Genomic DNA, 18,277 nt, shown 5'->3' on the forward strand with positions numbered 1-18,277 from the left:
GGTCCAGATCTGGGAGGAGATCCCCCAGGACACCATCCGTAGTCTCATTAGGAACATGCCCCGACGTTGTCAGGCATGCGTACAAGCACGTGGGGGCCACACAAACTATTGAGAATCATTTTGAGTTGCCACAATGACATTTTAGCCAAATGGAACAGTCTGCTGCATCATTTTTTCACTTTCATTTTTGGGGTGTCTTTGATTTCCCGCCTCTATAGGGTGATCATTTTCATTTCTATCAAATTATGTGGCATCATTTTGTTACTAATACATCACCCACTTATTATCAGGAAAGATATTCAAGATCATTTTCCCCCCAGTTTAGATCTGATGTGTTTTCGAAGTGTTCCTCTAATTTTTTTGAGCAGTGTATATATATTAAAAAAGTATTTGAATGCTAAAAAAAAAAAAAAAGTGTGCCCAAATTTTGGCATTTTAAAAATTATTATAGATTAGTTGTACGGTCCATACTTTTTTTGTTGGGACAGCGACATAAACTATTTGAATGCAATAAAAAGCACTGAAATACGACCTTTAGCCTGAAGAGACTTGAAGACGGATGCTCTTGCTTCCTCTGAAAGATGTCCATCAATTAGCAAAGAGAAAAAAAAATTATGCTGTCAGCGTCCTTTTCTAAAAACTGCTGCATTGATGTAAAGAAGAAACAGACGGCATTTATTTTGTCAGACGTGACAGTCAGGTTGTCAGTGTCTTCAAGGGACCATCGAGAGATGCTGATGCAGCTCGACGGTGGGCAAGAGGCCAGCGTTGCAGTGCATGTAAGGCCATTACTATTATTCTTAGAGTGCTAAATTAGATGTGAAGACGCAGCGTCCTATAAACAGACTTAGAAAAGTTTGAAAGGAAAAGAAGAGACAACTCAATGACATTTATTTAGTACAAATATTTTAGGCATTTATAGAAAAAAATCTAATGCAAATAGTACAATAGCACATTTAAACAATTAGTATTTGTACAAATCTGCAACAGAACGGCACATTCTGTTTACATTATACGCTTTCGTGTGCGAGACTTTACTGTATGCACTCTTTACTGGACTTGTAAAAACGTAGGTGTAAAAAAAAAAAAAAAAACATGTTGGACTGGCTCTTAAAAAAGTACCGGATATAAGACAACCCTGAATGGATGATTACTATTACCTTAAAATAATGTGCATTATAATTCCATTTTCAGAGGGTCTCTGTGGCACGGCTGTGTCTCTCCGAATCACTGTTTGCATGCATAAATCGCCACACTCTGGGAAAAATGCCGTCACGTATTTGGGTCAATACGGTACTGTTTGATAGTGATAACAACGCACATGGATGGGAGATTTTAGTCTAATTACAGGCCGTTTCCATGGGCAACCATGATACTACTGTTGTACTGTCGTTAAAACATGAAGCAGAGGAATATAGTAATGAGACGACACAAAATAAACATGGCTGTTGTCAAGATAACCACATTCTACATGAATAGTTTGTCTTAGTGTTGCAGTGCTGAAGTCATTCTACAACTGCACACAACTTTAAGAGATCCTTAAGGGACTTTGTGTGCCATTCTGTTGATTTTCAAGCCATTTTGGCTGCTGAATATGCATTGTTTAACAATTTTACAATAGGCATCCATGTTCCTTCAATTAGCCTTAAACAGCAACAGGACACCAAAATCGACACATTTGTTCCTCATGACAAAAAATGTATACTGAAAAGGCCGTTTTTGGTCCCACATTTTTATCTTAGCGCAAACTAATGTAATCCTTTATGTTCAGATTTCAAGTTGGACTACTTGGCTGTCAATTTTTATATTTGTCCACCAGTTGGCACCATTTTTCCCCATTCAAAGCATGCAGCAAAATTGCTACTGACATTGATGTTTGGAACAGCGTATATGTAATTAAAAAACGTATGTATGTGTGTGTGTTTATTTTAAAGAAGTAATTATTCTTAATACAGTAATCCATCGTTTTATCGCCTTTAATTGGTTCTGGACCCGACCGTGTTAAGTGAATTTCTGCTGAATAGGATTTGTTATTTACAAATTGAATATTTTCACAGAGCATAGAAAACCTGTTTATGACATTCAAAATGTTTTTTTTTAGCATCATTAAAGCCCTCTAGACATGAAATAACACCCCTATAGTCACAGTTCTGTCGAATTTGGCTTCTTTGAGAATATATTGCTAAATATAAGCATCATATGACTACTTGTATTCATCAATGATTGTAACAAGAGAAGACCGGAGCGACCACTGGTATGTAACAACTATTGTTGCTCCGAGATACAACTGAGTTGAGTAGGAATTTGATGCTATTCCTCTTTGATTCAAAGGTTATCAACCTAACCTGACAAGCTCCTGTAAATGGTTGAAGTGTGAAATAAAACTCAAGCAAAATCTAGTGAAGTTGAGTTGATAAAGTGTCCTCTACAATCTTATCAGCCTTTTCAAGTGCAGGCTGAAAAGAACTTGACAGTCACTTTTACACTGGTGTCATCCAATATAGTAGACATAATAATAGAAAATAAGACATCTTAGACATAAACAAGACAACATTACTGACACCTAGTGACTAGTGTAGAACACTACTGTACTGCCTGCCGCTGTTTGTGGTCAAGGAGCGACTCATGATGCACATGATGCATGTCAGTCGCTTTATTATAAAGCAAAGAACACATATGCAGTGAACAGTCACACAGGAGCTGCTGTCAGCCACAACTCACACCAATCGCACGCACTCTCCACACTGCTAACACTCAGCTAAACACAGTCAACTCTAGCTACCTGGTGTCACTTCCAAGTCACAGATATTACACTACATATTACGTCTTCTGAATGCCTTATATTTGTATTTTCGTTCATTTAGCCATTTTTATGGTTGAAAATGCAAAATTTAGGGCAAGAATATGTACAATTTGCTTAAATAACTGCTGTTTTACCATGCACATGACAATAAAACTCTTGAATCTTGAATACTTTCTACTAAGAGGCCGTATTCCACCAGGAAATAGCAATCATTTATTAATTAATTTTTGAAAACCGAGATAGGGCGAGGGCGCGATGATTAAACTGCAATGTAGCGAGGGACAACTGTATAATTGTGTAAAGTTGGGGAATATACATGTATGAATAGGATTTTTTCACCGCAAGAGAGCTGCTGTTCTTTTTGTCAATAGGAACAAAATGAGTGTGGATATTTAAAGTTTAAGGACTACGTATATTTCATCACTAAACATACAATATGTAGTGCAAGATTAGCAGGTTAGTTGCAAGAATAAAAGGTTTTGTGCTAGACACACTGGCATGAAAATGGTGCTTGTTGTTCTACAAGTATATTCTGCTTCATGAAAGCATCAAACAGACAAAGCCGCATGCTTAGCTTGCAGTGCTCTTCTGTACGTTAAAATACAGTGTTTCCCACAGGACTGCAATCTATGTGTGGCACGGTGGATTGACATAATGGTCAGATTAGCACAACTGGCTATGATGCATTTGCAAAAAGTGAGTAAAAAACAAGAAAAGCAAAACAAATATATTTAGAACCACAAATGAGCCTGTTCTTCTGTCGCTAAACAAACAAGACAAACCCCCCTGCACCTCACTGAGAAGAGTGATACATGCTTTCATGTCACTCTTTACTAGATTTGTCGCTTGTATGAATCTAGTATCTAGAGGGGTCTGATTACCCTGTAAGTATTTAAGTTGCAAACCAGGTATGTTAGAACGTCTTTATGAGCGAGGGTGACAACGTAGCACCTGTGGTCTATTTGTGGCAGCCAGCAAAATAAATAAAATGTATGGGAAACTGCAGATGACACTCCAAAATTTCTACTGTCAGATGTCAGTCTGGGAGCTACACTTCATTGTTCCTCCTCAGTGCAGACCACTTGTTCCATCTTTGAAGCTCCACTGACATATGAACGCCCTTTAGTGTCTTCCTTCATCCTTCCGCTAGTGCAAATATTGTGTAAAAAGTTCATACCACCTCGTCAGACTCCAGGTTGTATTCTTCATAGAGGGCATCCAGGATGGCCAGCTGCCTCTCCATGGCGGGTAGGTAGATGTTGAGGTCTCTGTGCATGTTGCTGGTGAAGCCGCTCTTCAGCTCATCTCCTGCTGTCGTCACTAAAGCGGCGGTGAAGCTCTGGTAGGACGGAGCGGCTCTCAGCGCCAACTTAGGACAAAAAAAAAAAGGAACGTCAAACAAAAGCAGGGGAGGGGTTTGGTCGGCTTGGGTGGGAGTCACATACCGCAAACACACCACGAACAACCCATCCGTGGTACTGGCGAAGAGTTTTGCCATAGGCATGATCTGATAGACGACATCATGAAATTCATCAAGTTGACTAGTGTGTTTGGATGATGATGATCATACTGACTGAGGGCTCCGTGGATGTCTTGCTGTCCAGCATTGATGTCCGACAGGAACTCCTTCAGGAACTTAAGGCCACGTCTGAGCCACAGCAGAGACTCGGTGGCTGAGTTGCGAACCTGAGCCACCTCCGTGTGCACTTCATGTAGCACGATGGCCTGCAGCGTGGGGAAGCTCTCAGGGTCCGACATCTGCTTCTGCTGAATTTTCTACACACAAATAGCACAGCAAGTGGAGGATGAATATTGGAATTGTTCTGCAAATCAATATATTAACATCTTCACTTACTCTGATGTTTCCCACAAAGTCCATTTTTACCGGAGCAAAGACCGTGGGGCCCAGCTTGTCTGCAGGGAGGAAATGGATCATCATTTCTTTGTCCTTCATTCCAAAATAATAAAAGAATATTTCAAGAGTCCTGGCATGACAATTGAGTTGACACTTGGAAAAAATAACAGAAAATAAGTTATTGTAACACAAGACAAATATAAAGTTACAAAAAAAGTCCTGAGAAAAAAAAATTACCAGTTGAATTTAACCCTGTAAGCGCCAAAGTTGCAAAATTGCGACATGCAACATTTCTGAATTTAACAAGCCATTTCTGCAAATATGGTGCTTCATGTAGTTAATACTTCACACCAGGAGATGACGGACATCTCTAACTTCAGTCTGAGCAACACTTGTGAGCGTTTCTATGCAAAGTTTACAAGTTTATAGGCTTGGAAGCCCCTTGTGCGTGCAGCAGCGCGTCCGCTCGCCATGACAGTCCACACGCAGCATACTTGAGCCGGTGCTTTGCTGAGCCGTGTTCGGGGTGGCAGGAGGAGATGTTGTGGGTTGTCAAAACACAGCTAATGCTGAGGGGGGGTAGTGGGAATGTAAAAAAAACAAACAAAAAAAAAACGCGGAAAATAAACGATCCGTGGGAGAGTCCTTGGCAAAAAATACACTGTTGATATAGATTGATATGACCTGATAATACAATGACCTGGATGAATGAGAATATTCACAGGCATAATAGATAGATACATCTATCTGTATCTATCTATGTAATAATAGCAGTAATAACAGCCGTTGAGGCAGCAGTGGTGTTTAAGATCCCGCTGTAAATGATGATTATGATGATGGCTGGGTTTGCTGAAGAGATGAGGAAGTGTATCAAGTGGATCAAACAGTTCGATGAGCCTGTAGATGAGCGGGTATCGTGGAGACAGGGATCTGACAAATTCTGAGCCTGGTGACGTATTTAATATAATTTTTTAAATCTGACATTCTCATATGAGACTTCTTTCTTGTTATACACTGAAATGACTTTATTATCATAACGTCTGTGTAGGCTCTCAGTCGTACAGGAGTTGTCCATCGAGGGAAAGGCTTCTTGAGACGTCATCTGTACTTCTGTGAAGAAAGTGTCGAACGTTTCGCTCCTCATCCGAAGAGCTTCGTCAGCGAACTAACAAGTGCTGGTAGGGAAGTGTAGCTCCCTGTAGTTGGGTATGAACGACTCTGACACTGGCTAGTTAGCATCTATTGTTCTGGCTTGGCCCTGGCTCTACCTCATTTGCATGACTAAGAGCTGTGGGTTTTGGTCTCAGTAACCTGCTGAACACAGGGTCCAAATTAAACCTGAGGTTCACCTTTAATTAAACCTGAGGTTCACCTCAGGTTTAATTTGGACCCTGTGTTCAGCAGGTTACTGAGACCAAAACCCACAGCTCTTAGTCATGCAAATGAGGTAGAGCCAGGGCCAAGCCAGAACAATAGATGCTAACTAGCCAGTGTCAGAGTCGTTCATACCCAACTACAGGGAGCTACACTTCCCTTTGTTCGGAGATGCTAATGGCAGGATTACTCCGCCCAGTCTTAGTGCAAGGAACCATAGGAGGAGGGTGTTGGCACACCAATTCCGCCCACTCTTACTGTATTTAAGGCCTAGGCTACCAGCACTTGTTAGTTCGCTGACGAAGCTCTTCGGATGAGGAGCGAAACGTTCGACACTTTCTTCACAGAAGTACAGATGACGTCTCAAGAAGCCTTTCCCTTTATTATCATAACAATAATAATGTAATATTAAAATGTGTCACGTCTTGACGGTGTTGTGGCACGACCCGAGGTATGCAGAGAACAGGACCCAAATGCAGGTAAAAAGTATCCAATAATGAATGCTGCCGTGCAGCGGCAGGGATCCAATTATGAGCAGAAATGAACGTAAACAAGAATAGCAATGCTCCAACAAAGCAAAGGAGCACGCACATGGACTAAATAGAAGGAGCTAAAATTAGTAGCAGGTGCATGAAAAAGAAAAGCAAAGCAGGCAAAACAGGAAAAACTAGCAAAATAAGAGCCTAACAACAGGAAGTAAGGCATAAAAAGGGAAAATAAATGAACTGTAATACAGGCACACATACAGTGTGTGACAAAGTGCTTTTTAAATCTCACTTTAGTCTCATAATATTGAGACTTCTTTCTTGCAATATTATAATTTTAATAAATAGTTATAATGCCATGTTAAAAATGTTTGTTTTTTTTTTACTTTATTCTAATAAGACTTCTAGCAACATCATACCTTTATTACCATAGCATTAATAATGTAGTGTTAAAACATTTTTTTTTTACTTTATTCTAATAAGACTTCTAGCAACATCATACCTTTATTACCATAGCATTAATAATGCAATGTTAAAACATTTTTTTTACTTTATTCTAATAAGACTTCTAGCAACATTGTACCTTTATTATCATAGCATTAATAATGTAGTGTTAAAACATTTTTTTTTTACTTTATTCTAATAAGACTTCTAGCAACATCATACCTTTATTATCATAGCATTAATAATGCAGTGTTAAAACATTTTTTTTAGTCTGACTTTTTTCTCGTAATATGACTTCTTTCTTGCAATATTATATAATTTTAATAAATAGTTATAATGCAATGTTAAAACATGTTTTTTTTAAACTTTATTCTAATAAAACGTCTAGCAACATCATACATTTATTATCATAGCATTAATAATGTACGGTAATGTTAAAACATGTTTTTTAAAATCTGACTTTATTCTCATAATATGACTTCTTTCTTGCAATAATATAATTTTATTAATGTAACAGTAATACGGTAATGTTAAATCCTTTATTAAAATTTTGAATATATTCTCATAATATTGAGAATTCTTTTATGTGATATAATTTATTATCATAACAGTAACTTTTTTTATTTTTCAAAAGACAACCCCCTCAGTAGCGGCCATTTTATTCGATTTTGATTGATCTTCCAAAGTACACAGAATATTGTGTTCTACGTCTATATAAACATGGAACCGACCAAAAGAAAGATTGGACTCCCATCTTTCCTAAGAAAAAATTTTGTTTCTACCTTTTTCCCCCTCTTCAGTAATCAGTAGTAGAACATAGGTAAGTTTAGGGAAAATATCAGTTCCAGACTAAAAAAGGGAGAAAAACAGCTTTTTACAGAAAGTGTGCAGCTGCAGTATTTTTGGATTTGACAAAAGCTTTCGATACAATTAATCACAACATGCTAATTACAAAATTAGTAAGGCACAGAATCAGAGGGTTAGTTTTGAATTGGGTCAAACGCTACCTAGCAAACAGAAAGCAATATGTGAAGCTAGGAGAATACACATCTGCAAGTTTTTGTTTTGTTTTGTTTTATTTTATTTTATTTTTTTTTTATTTTTCCCCCTGTCCTGTCCAGCCATTAGGGCAGATAGTATTGTTGATGTAAATGCCCTCACGTGCTCAACAGATTTACTTTGCCAGGGAAAAGTGAGAGATACACTTCCCCTGTTATACAGAATTTATTTGACTTTGATGTCATCTGCAAGTTTAAATATTATGTGCGTAATACCCCTGGGGTCAATACTGGGACCAAAACTGTTCAATATTATTGATATATGTAATGTGACGAAAGACCTAAAGATGGTATTATTTGCAGATTATACTACTGCTTTTTATTCTGGGGAAAGAACAAAAGAGCTAATGAAAACAGTCACAGTCACTGTACTAAAAAGACGGTTTGATAAAAATAGATTATCCTTGAACCTCAGTAAAACTAAAATAATGCTATTTGGTAATAGCAGAAAGGATACGAACGCGCAAACACAAATCGACGGTGTGAATGAAAATACATTTCTGGTGATCATAATAGATGAAAACAAGAACTGGAAATCTCATATTAAAAATATACAACATAAGGTGGCGAGAAATACCTCAATATTGAATAAAGCTAAATTTGTCGATTAAAAATCATTCCATGCGCTTTACTGTTCTGTATCTAATTCATTGTGTGGAGATATGGGGTAATAACTATTAAAAGCAATCTTAATTCACTAAATGTACTGCAAAAAAGATCCGTTAGGATAATCCATAACGCCGCGCATACAGAACATACAAACCTCTATTTCTAAAATCACAAATATTAAAATTTGATGATGTGGTACATTTTCAAACATCTAAAATTATGCATAAAGCAAACAATAACCTGTTACCCACAAATGTCATACAATACTAGTCAACAAGAAAGGAGAAATATGATCTCAGGGAAAAAGTTAACTTAAAACACTTTTATGCGAGGAAGAAGAGTTTTGAACCACTACGTACAAAATGCTATGTCTAATCACTACAACACTCATTACTCTTCATTCTTGCGAGTTCTTTGTCAGCACTCACCTATTATTACAACTAGGTTCAGTTATGTCTATTTGAAACTGATTATTATTTATTTATTTATGATTGAAGAAAAACCTTGGCAATTCTATTCCTACATTGTTACATTACCGTATCATTTTCCCATGTATTAGCTGGTAAAGACCACATAGGAATACAGGAAGTGAATAAATGTATTGCAATGGATGTGAAACAGACGAGGGGTAGGATTAAATAAGCTTTGCTTCTTCCTACTCCTTTTGGGCATGTGGAAGTACGAATTGAACAATGTAATGTATTCCACTGTAACTTGTATGCATGGTCAAATAAAATTAAACTATTACCATTACCAAACATAACCATTTATTTACAAATATAAAACCATGAACTATTTACAATTCTGAATCTAAATTTGAATTTTTTGAGTGGTGCAGCTATGAATCGGAGCAGAAAGACGCTACCAAACACGATGTTGTGTAACTGCACATTTTAGATGTATGATACTGATTAGCAAATGGCTGTAACTGTGTAAAACGGCATTAAAAATGTGTTAAATAACTGTAAGAAGCATAGGGATCCACTGCATTGCTGTCTTTGTAAAATGAGGATTTCTAATGAAGCTCTTGTATAGCATCTCAACAAATTATGCAAGTGTACCTAATGAAGTGCCTGGGGAGTGTACTTGCATACCAAACTCTCTTATTTGCATAATAAGAATAATTATTAGAAAAGACCCAAAAAAGGAGGACATGAACGCCAGAAAGTATTTAGAGCATGTAAGGAAGGGAATGATCAGCAAGAGCATGAGAGAGAGGCTTCCTGATGATAGCGTGAAGAGATGAGATGATGAGGACATGACTGGCCTACCTAATACAGGCACTATTGCATAGCATGACTCCAAAAACTCTTGTGTGGGGATACCATTGTCGTCATCCAGCTTTAAGTCACTAAATCTACAAAACAAAGGGAGGGGGAACAGATTCAAAACAGGACAATGTTAGACAAAAGTCCCAACTTTATTTGAGCAAATGGGAAAAGAAAACAACACACAGAGCAAAACCAAAGACAGAGAGACACTTCTACCATTGCATGCATGAGAGTTGAGAGACGATAGTCTACTTGAAAGTCTACATAACATAATGCAATCACAACTTTGGAGGAACACAAAGCTTGCCTCCATTATAACTACTACAGTGGAAATCGTTATGTCCGCGCCCCTCGGACTGGTTGGCTGTTAGCTGACATAAGTGGTCATCAACACCAAAACGTACTTGGCCGGAGACATCACGACAATGGATGACAAAAGATTTTTCAGCCTACAGCATTTGTGCATATTTCTATTTAGATTCTTCCGTTTTCATATATTTAACACTCTTATCTAACACAACTGCTGTGGTAATTTTGTTGTATGTCTTGACTACAATGACAATAAAGCTTATGTGCATGCGCAAAGCTTTTTTCCGGTGGCTGATGAGCTAAAAAATTAGATGGGTGTATTTTGTTAGTTGCAGTGGTACAATCCAGGTTAATACTGCCATGGTTTTATTTTGAAGCTTAACTGAACAGGAAGTCACTGTGTGCATGTTTTAATGTTGTGTGAGTAGAGAGTAGTTTTGCCGGTGTTTTAATGATGTAATATGAGGACGTTAATAGTACAACATAAAGTTTTTCCATAGAAGTTACCCCTTTATGTCGACAGAAACAGTCAAAAATGTACGCCTACGTCGACTTAAGCGGGCACTTTTTAGTGAAGAACGAGGACTTGATGAGTTGTTCAACTTAAAACAGGTTGTCGACATAAGCAGGTTCCACTGTAGCATTCTCAATACTGTATATACACACTAACACTGTCAGAAGGAGATACAGAGTGAGGACATAAAGATGCTATACATTTCCAAACATCAAACAAGGGCCTAGCTGTGTCATGTGATCAAGAGAGCACACTAATAAAACTATTAACATTATTATTTGTGCTCAGCTATAATGTCACTTAAGTTAAGTGTGCTGGAATGTTGCATTTAGGTGCTCCTAAAGGATGTGACCTTCCAGGGAAAGAGTGTCATACCTGTGACTCATTGTGCTGAAAAATGTCTCCACTGGCTCCTCGTCTTCTGGCTCTGTGGAATCCTTCAAAATCTCACTCTTGTCTCCATCTGAAGCTGCTTCCTGTTGAGGCAGCACAGCGTCCCCCTCCTCCACGCTCTGCTCTATAATTTGGTCTGTTTTGTGCATCATTTGTTCTCCTTCTTGTTCCCCATCTCCATGGTCTGTTGCTGAGTCGCAGCTTTCAGCCTGCGAGGTACTCTGGGGTGCAGCCTGCTCCTCCTGGATGGAGCCACTGGCTGTGAGGACGTCTGTGTGGTACAGCGTGATGCTTGTTAGGTTTGGAAAAAACACTAGGAAACAAACAGAGACATTAATCATCTTTATCAATCACTTTGGTGCCTTAAAAAAATGACATTCAGCATTCCAAATACTACAACAGCACATTGTCAGATTAAGGTCATTTTGTAGTTGGTGGAAAAGAAAGCGTAGCTCTCTTTGACCACATTGTCATTGTTGAGCAAATATATTGCACAACACAGAAGCAACAGAACCAATGTTGTAATGGCGGTAAGGAGCAAACTGCTGTAACAGTACGGCAAGTGTAACACACATGACTTTCACAACAACAGCTGAGTAAGGCAACCAACATTTTAAAGCGCATGAAGAGGTAGATAAAACTGATGGATGATACATCAAATGCAGTTACTGCCACCTTGTGGACTTAACAAAAAAATACATTAGGTTGTCTACAGTACTTTATGAGCCAATGCTGAGGGTTCAGGGCTCCAGACTGCAACTACATGATCGCATTTTGTGACGAAAACATGAGACATTGCTACTGAATTTTTCAACTACTTGCGCACGTGACCCGATCAAAGTACGTGTCCCACATATAACAGCTTGTCACAATCTAACCCTTTTGATGCCAGCGTGTGTGATCGCTCACATTTGACTTGCACTGAAATTCGACTATTCTACCGTCTTTGTTTACATATTTTCCCTGGCTCCACTGTCTCTCTGGTGGCAGCTAGCTAGCTAGCTATAGTTATCCACCTACTCTCTGGTCCGTGGACTCCAAATGTGTTGTATTTTTGGTTTCAGGTTGGCTATTTCTTACATGGAAAAATACAGTTGGAAAAATTGCTAGAATTTGCATTTTGCACATTTGGATCTTAATGAGGTTTTAAGTAGAGCTACAATATGCAAAAGCAAGAAGGGGGAGTGAGACAAAAAGCATTTTGAAGAAGTAATTTATTGAAAACAACAAACTGAAATAGGCTGTTTATCAGCTGATCAAAAGATTAAGGCTACAGGCTATAAAAGCCACAATCTGCTCAAAATGTTAATTTTCTGTCAGGCATTCACACTGTCATGCCCTCCTGATGGCTAAAGCTAAGAAGCTTTCTCTTTTTGAACGTGGTCGGATTGTCGAGCTGCATAAGCCAGGCCTCTCCCAGCGTGCCATTGCTGCTGAGGTTGGGTGCAGTAAATCAGTCATTCTACATTTATTGATCCTGAGCATTACAGAACAAAAAAGTCAAGTGGTAGACCCAAAAAAAATGACACCTGCGCTGTGCCAGAGGATCCAATTGGCTGTCCATCAAGACACAGGGCGGTCTTTGACCCCAAATTAAGGCCCTTACTGGTGCCGACTGCAGTGCAATAACCAACAGACGGCATCTGCGGGAAAAGGGTTTAAAAAAAATAAAACAATTCAAAGACCTCGTCTCCTTCAACACCACAAAACTGCCCGTTTAGACTTTGCCTGGGAGCATCAAACATGGGACATTGAAAGGTGGAAAAAAGTTTTATTCTCTGATGAGAAAAAATGTAACCTTGACGGTCCAGATGGCTTCCAACGTTACTGGCATGACAAGGAGATCCCACCTGAGATGTTTTCTACCCGGCACAGTGGAGGGGGGACCATCATGATCTGGGGTGCTTTTTCATTCAGTGGAACACTGGAGCTTCAGGTGGTGCAGGGTCGTCAAACGGCGGCCGCTTACGTGCAGATGTTGCAGCGGGCCTCCCTCATGACTGAGGGCCCTCGTCTGTGTGGTAACAGCTGGGTTTTTCAACAGGACAACGCTGCAGTTCACAATGCTCGCTTGACCAAAGACTTCTTCAGGGAGAATAACATCACTCTTTTGGACCATCCTGCATGTTCCCCTCATTTAAATCCCATAGAGAATATTAGGGGATGGATGGCAAGGGAAGTTTATAAAAATGGCCATCAGTTCCAGACAGTTGATGCCCTTGGTGAAGCCATCTTCACCACTTGGAGCAATGTTCCCACTAGCCTCCTGGAAACACTCGCATCAAGCATGCCCAAACCAATTTTTGAAGTGATTAACAAGAACGGTGGAGCTACTCATTACTGAGTCCTACTAAGATTTTTTTTCTGGTTTGGAAAGTTTTTCGTTATTTTTTGAGCGATGGTCTTAAACTTTTGATCAGCTGATAAACAGCCTATTTCAGTTTAATTGTTGTTTTCAAACAATTACTTTTCAAAAGGTTTTTTGTCTCACTCCACCTTCTTGTTTTTGCATATTGTAGCTCTACTTAAAACCTCATTAAGATCCAAATGTGCAAAATGAAAATTCTACCAATTTTTCAACTGGTTTTAAGATTTTGATCAGGAGCGTATGAGAGAGAAAGAGAGAGAGAGAGAGACAATTAGTTGACGAAGGGGAACATCCTGAGTCGAAGACAGCCCTGAAACAAATGAAAGGGAACAACATAAAGCAAGTTATTACAGCAATAGACCCACTTGATGGGGAGGGATGGTTCACTGGTCTGTCTGGTTGGTCTGGTCCTTCTGCACCAGAGTCAAAGCTGCGGGTGTCTGTTTGGGTGTCTGTTTCAGATAAATCTCTCCACCTGAAACAATATATTTAGAGTGCATGCAAAGTAGTTTTCTTTAGAACATTGCTATTAGATGCAGACAAACAGCACCTCATGACTATAAGTATGACTTACTTATCTCCAAGGCGTTGGTTTAACTGATTGACCGGTTTCATCTGTAAAGACCTGAGGCTGTTAGACACTTTGGTTACATCAGACTGAAAAATAAACGCACCTTTTGGGGTTTAATGGTGGCGACTGGAGGGGATGCCGGCGGACTGTGTTTGGACATATCTGTTGTGAACGTACGATTGGCAATCTGCATGCACTCTTCCAGGGTCTTGAGGAAAGTGGTGCATGTCGACTTCACCAGGTCTCCTGTGTCTGATGTCTAAAGAGAAAATACCCGATAAACATTTGCTCACATTTCAAGAAGTCACGCAACGTCAATGTTTACATCTGCTGTGTCGCCACGCTCATTGCTCTCCTTTATTTTGTTGACTTGTTGCAGAAGAAGGTCACAGTACAATCTGAGTTCTGACATCTTTGTCTTTAGTGCTTCTGTGTTCTCTTGGAGTTCTGCAAAGTGTCACGAAAACGGTTTTACTGTTAACAGCAGCTGCATAATGGCAGGTTCTCATATCACGGCGACTGTTCACCCTTCTCTCTCTTTGTTCTGTTGTCTGTCAGGCAAGCTTTAGCTGTTCCCAGAGCTACCAGCCATTTTTGCCTCTCTGCTGCATTGATGGCTCTTAGGTAGAAGTACTGCTCTCCAGGTATGGTGAGGTCAAGCCGTTTGGAGTCAGAGGAATGAACTAACAAGACAGAAGCAAAACTTAAATATTGCATGCATGCACAATAAAATAGGTCAGCATGGGATGCACTAACCTTGAATTTCACAAACAGATATTTTGAGGCTCCCCTTGCAGCCTTTCCAAGCATCTTCTTGAGAGTCATAGTAAGACAAAGTTCCTCCATCAAGCACAAACCAGCGAGGTTGCCACCCTGAAAGAATGTTTATACATAACAAAAGCACCAAGTGACCTATGTGTTAAATTAATTAGCAAGGCTAATACTGTAAACAGTTAGCTTAAAAGTTTATAGGGACAGGGTGACACTTGTCCTTAAATGTTAAGTAATTCGTGCGTGGTTAAATCAATCAAAATGACAGTGGCGGTATTCGATGCTAATAAAAATGGTTATTAAACCAGCAGACACACAAATCGTTAATTCAAGTAGAGCCTAAACTAACAGTATTAGCTTACGTTAGCTTGCTCGCTACGGCTTAATGTTATCACAAACTCAGCGCTGACGTTGTCACGCTAGCTAGCTTCCATCGCAACCGTAAACCTTAAAAAATACGTAGAAAAATGATTTACCGCTGATGTAATTGGTCCACTTATATAGTATCCCCTCCATTGTTTAAATACATTTGCCATTCATTACTTTGTTTATCATGATAACATTAGCCTAACAGCTGAGTGCAGCGACTCCATCGGGCGCCGAGAGTGAGATTTTTAGAGTACAGTACGTGGATATGTACTCGGTCTACGTTAGTAAAAGTGAGTAAACATTTTCTAGAATATGCCTCTAAACGCTCACGCTTCCATGTCGTCAGAGGATTTACGTTGTGTGGGTGTGGATTTGGGTGATTGGCACATATACACACCAATTATATAATAGTATTAAGATATAGGTTGGGGTTTAGACGAATGATCCAATAGAAATGAGAGGCGGGGGAATTGCCGAACAGTAGTTGTGTTCATGAAGTTTGGTGCCACGTAGTTAACCTAAACACCGTTATACTATACTTTATCAATGTAATTTAAGGGACCCATTCGGAAACAGCGTGAGTACGCTTTGCAGGTAACAAAATGATATTTTTTTCTATTTTTTCGATACTATCGTTTGTAACTATGCTAGTCCATGGAGGCAAACTGCCTGACCCTGAAGTGAAAATAGAAGTTCTGCATAAACCACTCATGTGTTACCGCAAGACAAAATATGGAGACATGCTTCTTGTCCATTACGAGGGATTCCTGGAGAGCAATGGCACCATGTTCCATTCCAGGTAATGTCTTAAAAAATGTCATATTGAGATGAACTAAGTGATGCACTGACTCCCCTTGTTGTGCATCTGTGGTGGATCTTTTCTGCAGCCGCACAGAAGGGGATAAAAACCCAGTGTGGTTCACCTTGGGGATCCGAGAGGCTCTCAAGGGCTGGGACAAGGGTCTGAAGGACATGTGCACAGGAGAGCGGCGAAAACTGACCGTACCTCCAGCGCTGGCTTATGGGAAGGAAGGGAAAGGTAAACAAAATATGATACAAAAGGGAGGAGAGTACGCCATTAAACATAATTTGTTTGCTGGCAGGCAAGATCCCTCCCGGCAGCACCCTCATTTTTGACATTGAGCTCATCGATATCCGCAATGGGCCACGATCACACGATTCCTTCCGGGAGATGGATCTCAACGATGACTGGAAGCTCTCCAGGCAGGAGGTGTGGAAGTCTTTTACCTCCTTTCCAGCACACATACTACAGTACTGTATGTATTGGGTTCAAGAGTGACTGCACCCCTAAGCTGAGACCGGTGGAACGGTTTTTGGTGCCTTGCTCAAGGGCACACTGACAGTACTCAGGAAATAGAGTAGCATCTCTCAAACAACCATGTCATTTGTGTGCCCTGCACAGGTGAGGGCCTACCTGAAGAAGGAGTTTGAGAAGCACGGCTACTCACCAAATGACACACATCATGAAGACATGGTAGAGGACATCTTCAAAAATGAGGACGAGGACCAAGACGGTTTCATCTCCGCCAGAGAATTCACCTATCAACATGACGAACTGTAAAGGTTGCTGAATGTGTTACCTGTATTTTTTTTTCCAAAGTCTTACCTCTGCTTTAACTTGAATGCCTTACCTTGGTTTTGTGAAATGTATTCATGTGCCCATTCAACATGCACTGAAAATGTCACCATAGATGTATTTAAAATGGTATTTTAGTTCTGTTTTTCTCAAATTAAAAAAATATATATTTAAAAAAAATGTGTGGTTTTACTTTGAATTTTTGGTTTGTAATTATGAGGTGTGTGAAATTGAACTCCCACCCCACAGAAAACCCTGGTAAAATAGTCTGAATCGTTTGTGCTGTTAAAATGGTCTTTTGGTATTTAATTTGAGTTATTTAATATTTTACAGATCAAGTTCACCCAGCCCTGCAGGGGTAACAGCATGGGACCACTAGCGACTGGCAACTTATTGATACGCCCATAATAATGTCTATTTTTAACTTACAGCTCGCTCCCCCTCCAAACCCTCAGCCTAGCTTGACTCTGTTGATGTTCTCCTTGGATTTTGTATCGTTACAACCATTATCAGAGAATCATAAAGACAAACATGTAAAAATTGTGGGTTTTTATATAACAGCGGTACGTGTATTCTGTACATTTTATCTGTACTATCATAATTATTACCTACTTAGGATGAATGAGATGTTTCCTGCAGTAAAAAATGCATATATTCAGGGGAAAAAATGCAAATAAATAATATAATCCTCAAATTTGCGGGGCGCGAATGCTAAATTGCAAATGTGACGGGATCCACCATAGTCTCGTTACATAGTGTTTGTGCTGGATTGTGCTGTTAAAACGATCAGTTGTACTGCTATACTTATTTATTTGTGATTGGCAAAAACATTTTGTTATTAAACATTTTGTATCCAGCAATGACATCTCGCTTTCCAACATGCTCCCAATTAAACAAAATATGGTCATTCGTCATTGCTGCGTTTGTGCAGTTAAAAGTGGCATTAGTGCTATTTTAGTTTGAGTTACTAAACATTATTAATAGGCCAGTCCAAATTCATCCCCACTCCCCTTGCTCCAAATTAAACAAAAAGTCTCAATTTTTTAAGATTATTCATAGCCATACCTCCATGCTCCAAATTAAAATGTGTCTCACAATGCTGCGATTGTGCTCGTTTGTGCAGTTAAAAATGATGTTAGTGCTATTTCAGTATTCAAGTTATTAAAGATTATTCATAGGTCAATCTCAGTTCACCCAGCGCTCCCTTTGCCCCAAATTAAACAAAAATAGACTCAATATTTCATGCTGGATTGCGCCCAGAATGAATGCTTGTGCTGTTTTGCTTTGCTATTGCATTTGACGCTTTATTCACTAGAGGGCACAGTTGTACCAAGCTTCTGCTAGCCTTTTGTCACTACTAGCAAAAGCCCGGCAGTCTCATTCAATGTCATTTTGTCCCATTAATAATCTGAAGTGCAATTCTAAGACATTAAAACGTGATCATATTAGGCACTGCGCTCCTATGAAACCAGTAAAGCAACCCTAA

The 18,277-nt window shown here is 39.3% G+C and overlaps 2 protein-coding genes across 6 annotated transcripts; one reads left to right on the top strand and one right to left on the bottom strand.

Annotated features, from left to right (window-relative positions):
* Positions 1-883: 883 nt before the first annotated feature.
* plekha8 (pleckstrin homology domain containing, family A (phosphoinositide binding specific) member 8) lies at positions 884-15,461 on the bottom strand. 2 transcript variants are annotated; one of them, XM_054782705.1, is made up of 13 exons: positions 15,302-15,461; positions 14,811-14,927; positions 14,582-14,737; positions 14,380-14,501; positions 14,158-14,313; positions 14,058-14,098; positions 13,849-13,958; positions 11,098-11,386; positions 9,900-9,985; positions 4,659-4,717; positions 4,378-4,579; positions 4,249-4,310; positions 884-4,172 (listed from the first exon to the last, which is right to left on the bottom strand). In XM_054782705.1, exons 1-13 carry the CDS (start codon positions 15,339-15,341, stop codon positions 3,975-3,977), a joined length of 1,638 nt encoding a protein of 545 aa, XP_054638680.1. In that variant the 5' UTR covers positions 15,342-15,461; the 3' UTR covers positions 884-3,974. The 2 variants fall into 2 exon arrangements, with proteins under 2 accessions (XP_054638680.1, XP_054638679.1); XM_054782704.1 differs by having other exon boundaries at positions 11,098-11,428.
* A 197-nt stretch (positions 15,462-15,658) lies between these two features.
* On the top strand, positions 15,659-16,912 carry fkbp14 (FKBP prolyl isomerase 14). Of its 4 annotated transcripts, none has more exons than XM_054782082.1 (5): positions 15,659-15,788; positions 15,920-15,993; positions 16,082-16,233; positions 16,298-16,425; positions 16,618-16,912. In XM_054782082.1, exons 2-5 carry the CDS (start codon positions 15,935-15,937, stop codon positions 16,774-16,776), a joined length of 498 nt encoding a protein of 165 aa, XP_054638057.1. In that variant the 5' UTR covers positions 15,659-15,788; positions 15,920-15,934; the 3' UTR covers positions 16,777-16,912. The 4 variants fall into 4 exon arrangements, with proteins under 4 accessions (XP_054638057.1, XP_054638056.1, XP_054638055.1 ...); XM_054782081.1 differs by having other exon boundaries at positions 15,665-15,771; positions 15,846-15,993; XM_054782083.1 differs by having other exon boundaries at positions 15,682-15,788; positions 15,956-15,993.
* The last annotated feature ends 1,365 nt before the right edge of the window (positions 16,913-18,277 follow it).

Source organism: Dunckerocampus dactyliophorus, chromosome 7 (genome assembly GCF_027744805.1).
Source record: "Dunckerocampus dactyliophorus isolate RoL2022-P2 chromosome 7, RoL_Ddac_1.1, whole genome shotgun sequence".
In the NCBI taxonomy this organism is placed as follows: Eukaryota; Metazoa; Chordata; class Actinopteri; order Syngnathiformes; family Syngnathidae; genus Dunckerocampus; species Dunckerocampus dactyliophorus.